The sequence below is a fragment of the Pteronotus mesoamericanus genome, unplaced genomic scaffold (genome assembly GCF_021234165.1).
Source record: "Pteronotus mesoamericanus isolate MK-2021 breed Mesoamerican mustached bat unplaced genomic scaffold, CSHL_Meso_final contig_182, whole genome shotgun sequence".
In the NCBI taxonomy this organism is placed as follows: domain Eukaryota; kingdom Metazoa; phylum Chordata; class Mammalia; order Chiroptera; family Mormoopidae; genus Pteronotus; species Pteronotus mesoamericanus.
Genome location: NW_026555078.1, coordinates 24,480,283 through 24,498,664, shown reverse-complemented (window position 1 = coordinate 24,498,664; position 18,382 = coordinate 24,480,283). Strand labels below are relative to the sequence as shown.

General features: G+C 34.7%; 1 protein-coding gene and 1 pseudogene across 5 annotated transcripts in view; one reads left to right on the top strand and one right to left on the bottom strand.

Annotated features, from left to right (window-relative positions):
- The window catches only part of FUT8 (fucosyltransferase 8), a 181,483-nt gene that overhangs the window by 67,742 nt on the left and 95,359 nt on the right, over positions 1–18,382 (top strand). For 4 of the 5 annotated variants that reach the window (XM_054567426.1, XM_054567425.1, XM_054567422.1 and 1 more), the window contains one exon: positions 13,092–13,520. In XM_054567426.1, the coding sequence (XP_054423401.1) occupies positions 13,318–13,520 (203 nt within the window). In that variant the 5' untranslated portion in view covers positions 13,092–13,317. Of the gene's footprint in view, positions 1–13,091; positions 13,521–16,463; positions 16,526–18,382 lie in introns of those variants that run through there. The other variant, XM_054567427.1, reaches the window with a different exon arrangement.
- Positions 2,532–2,957, bottom strand: LOC129065956 (eukaryotic translation initiation factor 1A, Y-chromosomal-like; annotated as a pseudogene).

The following is an 18,382-nucleotide window of genomic DNA, read 5'->3' as shown; positions in this document are numbered from 1 at the left end:
TTAACATATGCATTTAACTTAAAGAATAAATTTTAGAACGATCATACTCAAATGGAAGTTAGATCATGACACTCCTCTAAACAGTCCTTTCCAGTGACAGCATCCTTGCTTTGCCAGTGGAAGTGGGGCTCTTTCACAGGATCTCTAGAAAAGCATTTCATCGACCCATGCATGAGAGATTGTGTTGTGGCAAGATTTATTTGGGTGGAAGGCTGCCCCTGTGTCCCATCTCTGCCCCTCTTGCCATGGAAAAAGTCCAGCCATGTCTTAAGCAAGGCCAACACAAAGGCCAGTGTCCCAAGTTTTGTTGGCATAGTAAAGCTTAGACCAGTCCAGCCTTTCTCCCCATCCAGCTAGTTTAGCTCCTGTTTCAAGCTGCAATCCATTGCTGTGCTGTGATATCCAGGCTTCCACCTGGAGCCTGCATTTGGAATCTGTGTGGCTATCTGACATGTGGTTGCTAGGGCCACGTGGTTATGGAGAGAGAATGCATGATTGCAGGGGGCCAGTGGGGTCAACCAAGAGATCTCCTCTTTGTTCCATGGAATTATATTATCTTGGGTTTGGGAAAGACCAGGAACTTTTTCAAAATAACCAATCAACTTTCCAAGCTTTTGTGGTCTTCTGATGGGCCCACCATCTAGCCAGTTGAGCCCTTTCTCAAGTTAGACTGACCAGCCTCTGTGGTTAAGCACCTCCCCTTGCACCATTTTGACTTCTGTAGCACAAGTCCTTACCTCCCTCTGCTCCCTCCAACAATCTGGCCCGTAGAGCAATAAAAAGCAATAAACATACACTCAGGCGAGGGTAAAAAAAAAGACATTAAAAAAAACATTGTGGCCCTGGCTGGTGTGGCTCAGTGGATTGAGCGCCGGCCTGCGAACCAAAGGGTAACTGGTTCAATTCCCAGTTGGGGCACATGCCTGGGTTGCAGGCCAGGCCCCCAGTGGGAAGAGGGGGCATGAGAGGCAACCATACATTGATGTTTCTCTCCCTCTCTTTCCCTTCCCCTCTCTCTAAAAATAAATAAATAAAATCTTTTTTAAAAAAACCAAAAAAAATGTGTATATTAGTCTAAATGAAATTAATGATTTCTACTTTTATACACGCACAATGCTTATAATTCCCTTCATTATACTCATTTATTCGTAGTTGAACAATATTATATATTTCCTATATAGGCACTGTTCGAGACTCTGAGTGATCTTAGTCAACAAAGTAGAAATTACTGATCTCATGGAGCTTATATTCTAATAATGGTACTGATACTAAACAAATAAGTATGTGAGGTGGTGATGTGTTCTAGAGAAAAGTACGTACATCAGGAAATTTATTAGGGAATGTTTGAGTAGAGAGTGTCCCATTTTTGTATAGAACAGTCAGGGAAGTTTTCACCGAGAAGGTGATATTTGAGCAGTGACCTAAATTTGTTGAGGAACAGAGCTATGGTAGATATTTGGGCAACTGTGTTTCAGAAAGTTCATAAGCTCTATGTTGAATGCAGGCTCATTATATTTAGAAGTATAAGAAATTAATTTTGTAATTTCTTTGTTTCATATTTGCTTTTCCAGTAGATTCTGTGATCCACTGAAACAGTGGGGATTATCTTTGTATTGCTAATCATTGTATCTTTTGTACTAAGTATAGTGCCAAACAGACGGTAGGCCGTGAAGCAATGAACCAATATGGAAGAATTCAGGAATGAGGAGGAACTGGAGAAATTTTTTTTTTTTAAGTTTATAGTACTACTAAAATATTTTGAGCGGCAAGCATCTTTACAGGTTGTAAGAAAACAAGAGAGTTCTTTAGAATGATTCTTCTAAAAGCCACTGTTAGTAGTGGCTTTCTTTGGATGGCTACGACTTTTATCTCTTATTCTATCTATTGATAGGGAGTCCTTTGGTTTCAGGTGTCTGGTCTAGACTTAGGAAGATGCTAGCTGTGGAAGACCTCCCTGCATTAGAAGCTGCAGTCGGTTAGCTAGGTTGAAGTTCTTGTTCGACACTTGCTGTGTGACACTGTTCTCCCCAACTCTCTACATTACTCCACCTTTAAATGCTGTGGTTTCTTTATCTGTAAGACAGGTATTGTTATTCCTGTTCCAGTATTCTTTACATCATAAACATTTTTTCTTGCGCAGTGGGATTTTTTTTCATTAATCTTCCAATATATTCATGTGGACGATTCTTCTTCTTCTTTTTTTTTTTTTAAGGTAGTTGCTAAGAACGTAGAGCTTTGGAATCAGACAAACTTGAGCTCAGTAAAAGCTTTCTTTTCAAGTTACTTGTTAATATGTGTTGAAGATTTATCTAACTAATGAGAGGGACAATCAGGAAGGCAAAAAACTGCTTCCAAGAGTATTTGAACAATAGAAATTCATGTCTTCATTTAGAAAAGAGATGCCTAGATAAAATTGCTAAGCTACATAGGAGTCTACATAGAAAGTGGTTAACTTTCTAAAGTTCAAAGAAACCATTTCACCTTTGGGGTTAATCCTCAGAAAACTTGGACTGTAAAACATTGAGTTCAATTTAGATGTCATTATGATCTTCATCATCATATTCAGTATTAAACTGAATTTCATCATTATCTTTAGCATCAAATGTATCTTGTCTTGTTGATTTTAGCATCTTTTGGAAGCTTACCATATGCCTGCAGATTTACAGCTTCATCTGCATTGTTTTTTTAAAAATTGCATCAGATTTATTATCCCAGTGGTCTGGCAGACCAACGAGAATAATGTCAGTTATTTATTAAAACCATTTTCCTCAAATTTGCTTGATATGACAACCCTTTTACATCATCAAAACATATTGCTTCTAATCTTTTCCCCAATATTTCGACTACTTGAGCATACTTTTACACATCCTCCTTACATACCAACTCATTTATTTTGGATTTATTCTCATTCTTACCCTGCACTTGTTTTCACCTCCTATATCTTTATTCGTAGGCATGGCAATGCCTTGTGGCATCTCAGAGTCCTTTCCTGTGTTGGCATTTAAGACAAAGTTGCATGTGGTGTGATGTGGAACTGTGTGGGTGGGAGTTTCAAGACCAAGATTTTTCTGAGACATGCTCAACAGCAGCAAATTTCTTTCCTTCCTTCTTCCATTTCCATGTGTGTTAATGTTTTTTAAGGTTTTCCAGGGCAGGTATAGAGTACTTTTGTGTTTCTTTATCCTCATTACAAAGTGGGCCCCTCTTCATGGATCTTTACTGAATGCCAGTGGTTGTACCATGATTTATTTAAATTTATCTTATTTTAGGTTATATAAATTGTGTCTACCACCCATTTAGCTTACATATTAGAAAATTAAATACTAGCCAGTGATGTCATTTGAATATTCTTCATACATGCAGTAATAAAGATTAGCCTTTATGGGGATTTCATGCCTCTTATGTGAAGATTGAAATGTGTTATTTTTAAAATTACTCCCACTAAAATTTTCAGTAGCATAAAATGTTTATTATACTTTTGAATATGTTGTTCTATAGAAACAGTTTTAAATCTGTTGGAATTTTTGAATCTATGTTGTTCCTTAGGAAGAGTTCTCTAGAAGGATGGTGAATTTTCATTATTTATATTGTATATGGCTTGGGATTTTTTTCAATACATTTATCACCTTTTATTAACCTATATTTTGTTATTCTATTACAGTTGTCCCAATATTTCCCCCTTTGCTCTCCTCCACCCCCACCCCCCGCCAGCTCCCAGAGTCAGTCCTTACACTGTTGTCCATGTCCATGGGTCATTCATACATGTTCTTTGAATAGTCCCTTCCCTTTCTTTCTACCATTATCCTCCTCTTCCCTCCCCTCTGGTTGCTGCCAGACTGTTCCATGTTTCCATGTCTCTGGTTCTATTTTGCTTGTTAGTTTATTTTGTTCATTAGATTACTCTTATAAGTGAGATCATATGGTATTTGTCTTTCACCACCTGGCTTATTTCATTTAGTATAACATTCTCCAGTTCCATCCATGCTATCACAAAAGGTAGGAGTTCTTTCCTTCTGCTGTGTAGTAGTTCATGGTATATATGTACCACAGTTTTTTGATCCACCCATCTACTGATGGGCACTTAGGTTGTTTCCAGCACTTGGCTATTGTAAATAGTGCTGCTATGAACATAGGGGTACATAATTTCTTTTGAATTGGTGTTTTGAGATTCTTAGGGTACATTCCCAGCAGTAGAATAACTGGGTCAAAGGGCAGTTCCATTGTTAATTTTTTGAGGAAACTCCAAACTGTTTTCCACAGTGGCCACACCAGTCGACATTCCTACCAATGGTGCACTAGGGTTCCCTTTTCTCCACGTCATTGCCAGCACTAATTGTTTGATGAGTTATTACTAATAGCCATTCTGACAGGTGTGAGGTTATATCTCATAGTAGTTTTAATTTGCATCTCTCTGATGGCTAACAGTGTTGAGCATCTTTTCATATTCTATGGGCCATCTGTATGTCCTCCTTGGAGAAGTGTCTATTCAGGTCCTTTGCCCATTTTTTGTTTTTAAATCTTTTATTGATTATGTTATTACAGTTATCCTATTTTTCCCTCTTTGTCCCCTCCCAGCCAGTACCACCTGATCGTTCAGGCAGTCCCCCCACCATTGTTCATGTCCATGGGTCATGCATGTAAGTTCTTTGGCTACTCTCTTTCCTATATTGTATTTTATATCCCCATGGCTATTCTGTAACTACCTGTTTGTACTTCTTAACTTCCTCACTTCACTCATTCCCTCATGCTTCTCTCCTATATGGCAACCATCAAAATTTTCTCTGTATCCATGATTCTATTCTTGTTTTTTTAGTTTGTTTTTTAGATTCAATTGTTGATATGAATTTATTGCCATTTTGTTGTTCATAGTTTTGATCTCCTTCTTTTTCTTAAATAAGTCCCTTTAACATTTTATATAATAATGATTTGATAATGATGAACTAACTCCTTTAGTTTTTTTCTTCTTTGGGAAGCTCTTTATCTGCCTTTTCGATTCTAAATGGTAGCTTAACTGGATAGAACAATCTTGGCTGTAGATCTTTGGTTTTCATGACTTTGAATATTTCTTGCTAATTCCTTCTAGCCTGCAAAGTTTCTTTTGAGAAATCAACTAACAGTCTTATGGGAACTCCCCTGAAGGTAACAAACTTCTTTTCTCTTGCTGTTTTTAAGGTTCTCTCTTTATCTTTAACCGTTGGCTTTTTAATTATGATGTGTCATGAAGTGGGCTTCTTTGCATACATCATGTTTGGGACTCTGTGCTTCCTGGACTTGCATGTTTATTTCCTTCACCAAATCAGGGAAGTTTCCTTTCATTATTTTTTTTTCAGATAGATTTCCAATTTCTTGCTTCTCTTCTCCTTCTGGCACCCCTATGATGCAAATGTTGGACCTCATAAAGTTGTCCCAGAGACTACTTACCCTATCCTCATTTTTTTGGATTCTTTTTTCTTGTTGTTTTGATTGGTTGTTTTTTGCTTCTTTATGTTCCAAGTCATTGATTTGTTGCTCACGTTCATCCACTCTACTTTTGTTTCCCTGTAATTGTTCTTTATTTGAATAAGTGGATCTTTCATTTCTGACTGGATCTTTTTTATGCTATTGAGGGTCTCATTAAGTTCCTTGAGCATCCTTATAACCAGTGTTTTGAACTTTATATCTGGTAGGTTGCTTATCTCCATTTCATTTTGCTATCTTTTTCTGGAGTTTTGATCTGTTCTTTCATTTGGGCCATAGTCCATCCTCTGTGTGGGCTGAGTACACCTTCCTCTTGTAGTTGAGCCTTGGTTACTGTGGCAGATAAGTTGGAGGGGTTTACCTAGGCTAGTCAGTTGCAAGGACTGGCTATGATGACTGACTACCAACCTTCACCCTCCATGGAGGATCACCTGTGCAGGGGTAGGTTGGTGGTGCTCAGACATGGTCCATAACTATCCACTGGGGGCACAGGCCCTGGGGTTTCCTAGGTGGTGCAGGCCAAGGTCAGCCCTCCACTGTGTTTTGCCTGGGACCACCCTGGCTGCTACTTGTCCTGGGCATGGAGATTCCTAGGCAAAGCCAAGCTGTGAATTTGGGCTCACTGCTGCTAGTGCTGGGCCTGAATCTCATTGATGCCAGCTGTTGCTTGTTTGAGAGGATTTAGGAATTGTGCAATATGAGCCAAGACTGGTCATTCATATGGAAAAGCAGCTTGGGTGGGCCCCTAAGTCGGGTGGGGTGGAGTTTCTGGGGATTTCCGAGGCAGGTCAAACAGTGTTAGCCAGGTTGACGGAGTGTCAGATATAGTACCAGCTTCCTGGCCCTATGACTCTGTGGTCTGTGGGGGAACATTTAGAAAAGGAACAATGGCTTCTGCTCACCTTGATGCCAGACAGTTCATTTTCTCCCAGCATGCCACTGGTGACTTTCAAGCTACATTGGTGCGGGAGCTCTGAGGGAGAAGTCTGAGTAGGTGAGGTCTGTGTGTGGGTTCTTAAAGAGGAACTGCTTGGGACTCCAGAAGTTTCTTCCACTAACTCAATCCCTACTGGTTTTTGCAGCCAGAAGTTATGGGGATTTATCTACCTGACACTGGAACCCTGGGCTCAGGGGCTTGGTGTGGGGCTGGGACACCTTGCTCTCAAGATATCCCTCCCAAATTTTTATCCACCACACGTGGTGAGGGACTAGCCCCTTCTGTGTCCACACTCCTCCTACCAGTCTGGGTGGATGTGGTTTCTTTAATTTTGTAGTTATCAGACTTTCATTCAACTTGATTTATGACAGTTTTGAGTGATGGTTGTTCTATATTTTAGTTGTAATTTCGATGTGGTTGTGCAAAGAGGTGAGCCATGTCTGCCTATACCACCATGTTGACCAGAAGTCACCCATCTTTTAATTAGATTGTTTTTCTTCCTGGTGTTGAGTTGTATCAGTTCTTCATACATTTTGGACATTAAACCATTGTCTGATGCATCATTGGCAAATATGTTCTCCCATGTGGTAGATTTTCTTTCATTCTGATGATGGTTTTTAAGTCATGCTGAAGCTTTCTAATTTGATGTAGTTCCATTTGTTTATTTTTTCCTTTATTTCCATTACCCTAGGAGATATATTGGAAAAAATATTGCTACGTGCAATATCTGAAATTTTACTCCCTATGATTTCTGCTAAAACTTTTATGGTATCACACTTATATTTAAGTCTTTTATCCATTCCTTTTATTAACTGTGAAATGTAATGCTTGTTTAAGGACTAAACAGCTTATCAGGAGTTGGCTTAATTCAAGTCTTTAGTTTGAAATTATATTTGGATATATGTTTTTTAAGCATCTAATTTTGATTTTTTTGCATATAAAAATAAGTGAACATACATGTGAAAATGACTTTGAATTTTAGTTCAAATTCTTCTAAGGTTTAATATTATTTTTATTCTGCCTTGGATTTTGACTACAGGTACTAAATAAATATGTGTATATTTGGGTGATATTCATATTTGACCAGTATTGATAAAGGACTTATATTCTAAGATCCTGCTCTACTGGTACATATCTTTTAGTATAGGAAATAAAAAGGTCAATAAGTGTTGTGATAGGGAATAATGAGGAATATGAGTGCTTTTTAAAAAAGATAAGATGTTATAGCATTCTTGTAGAGTCTTGTAGTCATTCATTTATTTTTGCTTTCAGGGTATATTTTGTTCTGGAGCTTACCCTTAGGGATAAATTCTGATTAGTCTAAGCCATAATAGAAATCCCATTCCCCTTGTCAGTGATTGATTTTACAAGGGACAGGTGACTCAGTCTTGGCTAATAAAATGTGCACATTTCCTCTCCCTTAAAATGAAACAGACCAGAAGATATTACCAATTGTCCTTTTTACCCGTAATTACATGTGGTTGGAATTGATGCAGCCAACTTGCTACTATGAAGAGAGCTAGCCTGAATACAAAAACTGACATACTGAGTGCATAGAATAGAAAGATGAAAAGAGATTTTTGACTATTTCACGAAGCTATTGAATTAACTACATTTTTCTCAATTGAGAAATTAAAGTTTTCTTATTTTTAAAGCTATTTTGAGTGTTTTTTCTCTTACTTGTATCCTGACCTGTTATAATGATGCAAGTTGTCAAGGACTGTCTCTTAAAAGAGATGATATTTAAATAGAGATTTGAATTTTAAGACTCAACCAAGGGAATTGCAGTTGAGATTAAGTAAGAACCTGACATGTTCTGGAAACTGGCAGGGGGCTGGTAGTTTCTAGTGAACAAGGAAAAGATAATAGTGACTGATATTTTTAAACTGTAGTATAAATCTCTTTTACATATATTATATAATGTGATGAAGATATACTCTTATTCCCATTTTATAGTTGGTTACACTGCCCATATAGCTAGTGATTGATTTAAAATGATTGCTCTTTTTACTATGTCATGCTGCCAATCAAGTATACCATATTTATATACACATACATACACACACTTGATAACCAGATAAAATGGTAAAGTATATATTTCCTTTGAATTTATTAGTATTACCATTTGGGACAGTATTACAGAGCTGAAGGTAAAGATGTCAAGACCAGATTTTTGGACCCATTTGAATAGTATAAATTAATTGCATTAATAAACATAACCTGGTGTGTTATTTTGAATTAATGTGAATAAGATACTCCTGAAACCTCATAAATGTGACTGTGTGTTTGTATTTCATAAATAGGATGATTAATTTCTAAGATATCGACTGGTTTCAGTGAATAGTAAGAGTACTTTCTGCTCATGTATTCATTCATATGTGTGTATACTGTGACCTTATTGGTAAACAGTGTGAAAGTATGATAGATGACTCTCTGAGTAATGAGAGAAAATTGAATTTTATAGTCTTGGTAGGGGCTATATGAAATATTTTTCCCCTCTCTTCTACATTTCAGTTTATTAAAAGTTGGTTTCACCAAGCACTTTTACATGAATAGAAGTTGTTTCAACTACTATTAAAGGGCCAGTTTAATTTGTGATACTATTTTTACTTGCTTTTTTCTATCTCTTAAATTAGTAAACATACACCTTTATAAAATACCATTTTCCCATATATGGAGGCTGGCTAGTGAGAATGATTTTAAATAAATTACATAATAATACTTACCTTGAAAATGAATTGAGATCAAATGAGAAAATATTTAAAGATACAATGTTGGGTGTAGGTTAATCTAGAATTGAATTATATATGTATGGGGCTCTTTAAATATTTGTACTTTACAATTGATAATTAGCTTTTCTCTAAAAGTTTTATTTATATTTTCTTTTACCAAACTAATGCCTTTAGAATAGTCTACTTAATCTCTGTTATATTATATTAGTCATTTATTACATTTGTTGAATAAATGATTATATTTTTCTATTGAATTTTTTAGTTTATTCCATTGCATTGAGTTATCACAAGAAGCACTCTGTAATAATAATTTCCATTTTACTTTTTCCAGTTGTTGAGTAAATAAATTCTTTTAAGGATGGTAGTTTTCTGTAGTAGATATTTATTATAATTTAGAGAATCATTATTTTGAATATTTATGATTATTTCTTTTACTCTGAGCAAAGGTTAGTCTGGATGCTAAGAAAATTCAGCAGTGTTTATTAATTATATTACTTGTTAGTTGAGTTGATTGTTACTGTCTATTAAATGTATGGAAAATATAATTCTCACATTAACATTTGTATTGAAGTTGATTATAGCTATAGAGTAATTTTTGAAATTTTTTTCATTAGAAGTAAGAGTATACAATGATGATTTTGCTGAAATAAAAAGTGTCTTACTGAAATAGAAAATGAAGACACATAATTTAGCCATTTTATGAATTAGCAACCTTCATTTGTTGATATTTTCAATTACATTCACAAAATAAAGATAGTTTAAACTTTAAAAAAATTAATTCTCAGCTTTATTGATGCATATTTTATATCAATAAAATGTACCCATATTAAGTATACAGTTAGATGATTTTTCCCAAATCTATATCTTCATGTAACTGTCATTCCCGTTTTTAATTAGTCATGTGTTTGCTCCCTGGCAAGCACTGTTCTGATTCTGGTCACTATCTTTTTGTTTCTCTGTTCTAGATCTTCATATAAAAACATATTTTTTTTGTCCCTGGCATCTTTTGCCAGGGATGTTTATGAGATTCATTCATGTCTTTGTGTACATTAGTTTTTTTCTTTTTACTGCTAAATAATATTTAATTTTATAAAATATAGTCAGAAATTAGTTCATGTAGTTGATGTTGAAATATTTTTACTAATAAATTCTTCCACAAATAAAATGAGTGGCTTTCATATCAAAGGCTGTACATACTTTCTTCAGTTTCCCCATTGTCTTTGCAAAGTGATTCTTCTAGATGAGGAAAATAAGACAAAGTAAACAGAAATTATTTTCTCATCGTTAAAAGGTAACTATAAGACTGTTGATCTTATGGCCTTTTAGGCCAGCTTATTTTAATCATTTAATGGGTATCTTGCAAGATTTATGTTAACAATAATAAATTGTAAAGTTTTTGAATTATTTTATTTTTGAACTGTTTTTCTTATTAAAATAGCACTGACATTCTACATTCATATTTACTTTCTTAAGTGGACATAAAATGCAGTTGAAGAAGAATATGCTTGGATTCTATGTCATTTGTCATTCTAGTTTATGTCATGGATCAATCATATCCTTCGATCATTAATTTACTTACTCATTTATTTAAAATGTTTGTTGGTATCTACTAAGTGCCAAACACTGCTCTCAGTATTTACTGTACATCAGTGAATAAATTGACAAAAATCATGAAGTTTACATTTTTGTAGGCATGTCTCAAACGTTAGACATATAAGTAATCAGACATTTATTATGGATAAGGAAAAACTTTGTAACTGCTCTTTTAAATCATGCTAAGGAAAATTATATAGAAAGCAACTTGGTTTTTAGCTTGGCTTGTTTTTGTTACTCCCATGAACCAGTAAAATTTGGGGGAACATTCTCTTCAAAAACATTTAAAATGATATTAATTAAGAAAATGACTGTTTTTGCTCCAATAATAATTTCTTGCTTTTTATAACTCATGTGGTATCAATAGTGCTGTAAAATGTAGAATTTAATATATTGACTTTTGATGGTGGTTTATAAAATCCCAGATTACTTTGTATAACAAAATGTATGTTTCTGTAAATTTTTGTTTCTATTCAATTTATATTATACTTTTGCTGGCTTTGAATATTTATGATAATTTTTGTTGTAATTTTAGGTAAAATGTTACAGCGCATCATCTTATTATTTTAATGATCCTTGTTTTGAAAGCTCTTTCTTTTATCACAGTTATCTTCCTAAGTTAACTTTTACTATGAAGGGAAAGATTTAAATAAATTTAATATCTTATTACTGTAGCTTGAAATGAACTACTATATATTTTCAGCATATGGTAATGATAGCATTTTATAGTTTAATATATGTTTTCACAAACATTAACTCAAAAGTTAGTGCTTCTTTTGTTGACTTAATTAAATTCATCCCTTAGAGCATCTGAGTGGATTCACTTTTCTAATTTGTTTTTATCCAGGAATCCCTGAATGTCTGCATTTTTTCTATATAACATGAAAAGTAGACCTCACATAACTGGATATTTTATCTGAGACACTGAATAGACTTTAATTATTCTGATGTTTAGTGAGTAGATGGGAGTACCAGTGGTCAGAGGAGCAGGGTTTTACGAAGGATTTTGAGTCAGAAACAGAATGAACAGTGAGTGGTCAGTAAAAAGACTGTCCTCAATAGACTAAAGAATAGTTATTAAAACACCACATCAAACACTGAGTTTTCACTTGGACTATTGCTTCTTTACTTAGTTTTCAAACAATTTTCAGTGAGTATAATTATTTTCATTGTGTTTTGTAAGCAGTGTGATCTAGTAACAATGAGGAGTATAGTGTAGAAATAAATTGCAAGGATGTGGAATGTTTCTAGGACCTCATTTGAAGAGATTTTCTTCTCTTTAAATACTTAGTCATTTAAAAACAATTTAAAACCATTGAGATTTGAGGTTCAAAAGTAGAAAAATAGCAGCTCTGTGCTCTAATTTTTCAAGTCTCTTCTCTGACTTTTCTATCTCATCTAGTAAATGTTTAAGTAGTGTTAAAGTCTCCATTATATTCAGTCTCATATATAGAAACTATTTCTTTTCTTTTACAAGGAACTATGTACCTGGAGATAAGACTTTTCCTGTGTAGTCCTGGAATTATCAAGTTGTGTTAATAATATATCTTTGTTTGCAAATTTTTTCTTTGTGTTATTTCCAAAGGGAAATCTAAGCCTAATCCTGGAGAAATGACAAATGAAACCCATAGCTAGTGTTGGGAAAGCATATGCATTTGTAGTTTAATATGCACAATAACTAAGAGTTAACTGATACTAGAATTCTATTGCAATTGTTGGTATTTTAAAATAAATTTGAGGAAGGAATAATCCAGCCTATTCCATATGAACCTTTGCTTGTAATGTTTGGAGTGGTTGCCAGCTGCTTAATGGTGGTGATAACTTGCTTGGCTAATATGTATGTTGTTTTTATAATTTATCCTAAAAATGACAGTTTGCCTGTCACCTGCAAAGTTAAGTGATATAATGTAGCTGAGCAGTAAGATGGAGGGGGATGGAATTGAGATCTTGTAAGAATGAATTCACTTAAAAAAAGAAAATGTTTCTTTTTGAATTAACAGAAAGATTAGTTCAAATTATATACTTGAATACATTTTGTTTGGTTATGATTGATTATTCAAAGTTACAATCTTTTAATCTTCATATATGACCTGTTTTATAATGATATAAGTAAGAAAGGAAGATGATAATGGTGCTTAGAGGATTTTCTGTCTTAGAGCTAATTAATTTATCAGGTAAAACCCTGATGTACCTGGTGGATTTAATATGCAGACTTAAAAGCTTTTGGTTTTTACTTATTATTGGTGCTTAAGTGATTTGCCAGTCTGTTGACCAGTCAACACCAATGTGATTCCTTTAACTCCAAGAATCTCAGTATGTGGTATTTTAATATATTCTAAATAATTTAAATACGTATTTTACTCTTTCCACAGCATGTAGAGTCCATGAAGCACAGGACAATAAAGCTTCCTACTTATACCACCAAGAACATCTCTTTGAAAGATTCATCACAGGACTACGAGAGACACTAATTTGTCTGAATCATCATGTGTTGAAACAACAGACTACTACTATCTTTGTACTAACAGGAAACAGAATTATGATGTTTGCAATTCTTTGAACTCCAGAAAGCCAGGGGAGTGAGTTGAAAATCTGAAAATGCGGCCATGGACTGGTTCCTGGCGTTGGATTATGCTCATTCTTTTTGCCTGGGGGACCTTGCTGTTTTATATAGGTGGTCATTTGGTACGAGATAATGACCACCCTGATCACTCTAGCCGAGAACTGTCCAAGATCCTGGCAAAGCTTGAACGCTTAAAACAGCAAAATGAAGATTTGAGGCGTATGGCCGAATCTCTCCGGTAGGTTCTAAAAAACTGAAGGAAGATTGATGAGATATTGTACTTTGTTTTTAGGTGCAGGATTTCATTCAGCTATTAAAAAATACTTTATGATTTCTGTAAACTATTTTTGCAAAAATTTAAATGTCTTAGTAAGGCACTTTTATACTAATCATATGTATATACCTAACAAAATTTCTCAATAGTGGCAAATCTTATTTTGCATATGTATTTTAATATAGCAAAACTATGCCATTTAATTCGTGTACTTATATTTCACTTATAACTATCTTCAGCATTTTGATAATTTTGATACCTTAAATGCAAACTTTTTATGATTTAAATTAGTATATATTAAATTTTTTAACATATGGATTATAACAAAAACAGTATCATTGAGAGGCTGAGTTTGTTTAAACTATAACATTGAAATAAACAAAAATTGATTCTTAAATAAAATAACTGGATCTGGAATCTAGAGAATTATTATCATTGCTACTTCTAGTCTACTAAAAAATGTGACATATCTGTTAGAAGGCAGTTCAGATGACCTCACCTACAGGTCTGGCGTGATTAGCAGGGGAGCCATCAGCTGCTTCCCTTCCCTGTGACTCCTCCAGCAGGATAGCTCAGGTTTCTTACCTAATAGAGCTCTAAGAGGGCAAGAGCAGGAACAACTCCTGAGGCCAGGCATTTGAAGTCACAGAGTACTGCTTCTGCCACATTCTGTTAGTCTGTGCAAGCCAAAGGGAGCTCTATATTCAGAAAATGAAGGGAGAAACTACAGAGAATTTGTAGCCATTATTAACCCACCATTCTCATCTGCAGCAGTAATACTGAATAGATTAGATTAGGTCAAATCATGGAGGTTCTCAACAACCAGAGTTTAGTTTAAACTTGGTTGAGAGATAATAGGGAACCAAAGTAGGGTTTTCAGCTAAGGAATACCCAGTGAAAATGGCTTACGAAAATCTAGATTTTTCAAATGATTTTTGGGCATGTGCCTGACTGAAGTGAAATTAATGAGGAGACAGTATTATTCTAGGCATGAAATGATGCTCACCTAGATTAAATTAATGATTGACTCTGTTGGCTTTTGTACCAAGATATATGGGCTTGCTTCCTCATGTTTCCTATACACTTTTTTATTTGGCTTTCTCCAGACATTGCCTTTTTACATGTTGATTGCCCCAGCACATTAGGTATATATGCAGTAAGCTTTCTTTTAAAAACTTAGAAATCATCACTTTCTCAGCTTGCCACTTTATAGAATGCCGTTCCATATTTCATATTTGTTTTGTCTTAATCTTTAGTAATGTGAAATTGCCATCAGTTCACAGAATCTTTGCATTTTGGGATTTGAACCTGCCACTTTGCGTCTCAGTCAGAGGTGAAATTTAGCAGAAACACCTGGAAAATTATTAAAACTTGTTCAGAAACCCCTTGAGCTGTAAACCTTAAACTAGACAGGTATCAGAAATGAACAGAATTTGTAAAATCTAAAGAGCACTTAATTTACACCTTTCATCTTAACTCAAATCATTGTTATTCTAGGTTCATTAATTTTGATAATATAAATTATAAAATGCAAATATGACTTTGTAACCTATTAATAAGTTTTTTCCTGTTCCTTTATTTCTTTTGTTTTTTGTTTGGTCCAGGAAGGCAGAAAAAAATTTGATTGGAAAGTTAGATGTCAGCTGTAAACTGTAAATTTATAAACTACAAAGAATGTATAATTAACTTATGTTTTTCTGAGCTATTTAATCTCTTCAAATATGATAGAGCTAAAGCATGAATCTTCTGGTGGAAAAATTTGTCCCAGGCAATAGAAGTATGGAACACTGACATGGGTACAAAGAGAATGATGTGCTGTTTCACAGGTCATTCCTTACTTCCTCTGTTTGAGAAGCTTGTATTAGAAAATAGGGATGCCTTCGTTTTTGTTGGTTGATTGGAGAATTTGCTCGCTGCTCTTTTCTGTGCAACTGCTCATCTCTCATGACCGAGTGTACTTATATTCCTAGAGCAAGTGAATAGATTGGAATTCAAGGGGCACTTGCCGTCTATTTACAGGTATAACTTTCCATTAAATATGATTTTATTTTTGCAGCTCAGCATCTATTATTCCTTATGCCATCAAGAATATTTTATTTTTCCTTAGGTTAGAATATTGTAGTGAGATTTTTAGTCAAGATCTTTGGCCTTCCCAGTCTGACAATTAGATGCTTTCTTCCAGGAGTTTGTTATATTAGCCTCTTAATATATTGCTGGATTAAATTCACCAGTGTTTTATTTTGTATTTTTTCTATGTTAAAAAGACATGTTTAATGAAATTTTTTCTTATAATGTCTTTGGGTTTTGCTATCAAGGTTATACAGTTCAATTTTATCCTCTGGAATGCTTTATGTAAAATTGGTATTCATTCTATTTTAAATCTTTGTTAGAATTTCACTAGTGAGTCTCATAAGTCTCTCACCCTCCAGACTTTTGGGCCTTGGCCTGCCTGTCTCAGGCCAGCTGCTGCACAAAGTGGCAGGCACGATCACTGAGATACTAGATGACCTTGTTGGTAAGGTACCAGTAGAAATGTCTTCAGGCAAACTGTTATTGCCTGTAGTCTCATGATTTGAGAGACTATATGGCCTTCATGATGTGCGAAGTAGGCATGTTCTTATCTGCCACCTGGGAGTGTTAAGGTATGTGTATATCCTTGCCACCATCACTCTCTCCTTATAAAGGAGTTCATAAATGGCAATCCTGTTTTTCTTGGGCATCAACATTGCCATGGCTGCTGAGTCCAGGGCCAGAGCTGGAAAAGACCCATCATTTCTTTTTTTAAATCCATATTTTTTCTTTGTTGCCTTTTTTTGAACTGATGAGTTTTTATCATTTTTCACTTATAGATCTAGTTATACATTTTAATTAAGATTTTATTTATTTATTTTTAGAGAGAGAGGAAGGGAAGGAGGAAGAGAGGGAGAGAAACATCGATGTGAGAGAAAAACATCAATCGATTGCCTCTTGTAAGTGCCCCAATGGGGGACTGAACTCACAAACCAGGCATGTGCCCTGACCCGGAATTGAACCTGTGGTCTTTTGCTTTGTGGGATAATGCCCAGTCAACTAAGCCACACCAATCAGGGCTTAATTTATTCTTTTGATGGCTACCCTAGATATTATAAAATAGTCTTTTTTATTATAATCTATCTTGAATTAATATTTTTATCATTTCTAGAGTAATATAAGAATTTTATCATCAAACTTTTAATCCTCCCAATATACTTATGGTCTTATTATTGTCATATATTTTAACCCAGTGTTTGTTAGAACCTGCACATTACATTGTTATAATTTTGATTAAAATTGTCCTAATTGCTTATAATTGACCACATATTTATTTTTTCTAATATTCTTTTTTCCTTCCTGCAATTTAATTCTTCCATTCAATCATTTTCCTTCAGCCTGAAGAATATCCTTTAGAATTCTTTTTTTTTTTTTAAGATTTTATTTATTTTTAAGGTGAAGGGAGGGAGAAGGAGCGGGAGAGAAAAATCAATGTGTGGTTGCCTCTCACGCACTCCCTACTGGGGACCTGGCCTGCAACCCAGGCATATGCCCTGACTCAGAATTGAACCAGCGACCCCTTGCTTTGCAGGCTAGCGCTCATTCCACTGAGCCACACCAGCCAGGGCTAGAATTCTTTATAGTACAGATTTGATGGCAATAAACTATTTTGATTACTCTTTTTATGAAAACTATTTTTTTAGCATTCATTTTTGAGAGATATATTTGCTAGTATAGAATTTAGTTTCACAGTACAGTAGTTCCCCCTTTTTCTGCAGTTTAGCTTTTTTCATGGTTTAAGTTACCCATGGTCAACTGTGGTCTGAAAATAATAAATAGAAAATTCCAGAAATAAGCAATTCATGTTTTAAATTGTGTGCTGTTCTGAGTTGTGTGGTGAAATCTTGCACTGTCCTGTTCTGTGCCCTAACTCTGGACATGAATCATCCCTTTGTCCAGTGTATCCATGCTGTGTGTGCTACTTGCCCATTAGTCATTTAGTAATCATTTCAGTTATCAGATCAACTGTCTGTGGTGTTGCAGTGCTTGTGTTCAAGTAATCCTTAAATTTACTTAAAATTACTTACTCATTTACCTCAGTTCATCTCATATTATCACAAGAAAAAGAAGGGTAACTACAGTACAATAGATATTTTGAGAGAGAGACAGAGAAAGACCACATTCATATAACTTTTTGTAGTATATTGTTATAACTGTTTTCTTGTTATTGTTGTTAATCTCTTACTGTGCTTAAATTTATAAATTAAACTTATCATAGGTATGTAGATGTAGGTAAAAACATAGTCCATATAGGGTTAGCTACTATCCATGGTTTCAGGCATCCATTGAGGGTCTTGGAGCATATCCCCTGTGGATAAGTGGGGGACACCTGTAATATTTTACAGTACTTGAAATGCCATTCTATTGTTTTCTGGCTTTCATAATTTCTACTGAGAAGTCAGCAGTTTCAATTCAAGTGTTCCTCCCTGTGTCCCTTTGGCTACTTGTGCATTTTAATTTTTGTCTTTAATGTTATACAGTTGACTGTGATGTGCCTAGATATGGCTTTATTTTCCTCTAGCTTAAAAATTCACTGAGCTCTTCAATTCTGGGATTTGATATCTTTTGTATGTTTTAGAAAATTCTCAGGCATTACCTGCTTACCTACTGCTTCTGGACAGTGCTTTATCTTTTCAGTTCTAGGAACTTCAACTACATATATCAGACTTCCTTTTATGGCACATCACAGGCCTTTTTGTGTCTTTTACAATCTAATTTCTCATTGTACTTCATTGTGTATCTTTTCTTTTGAACTG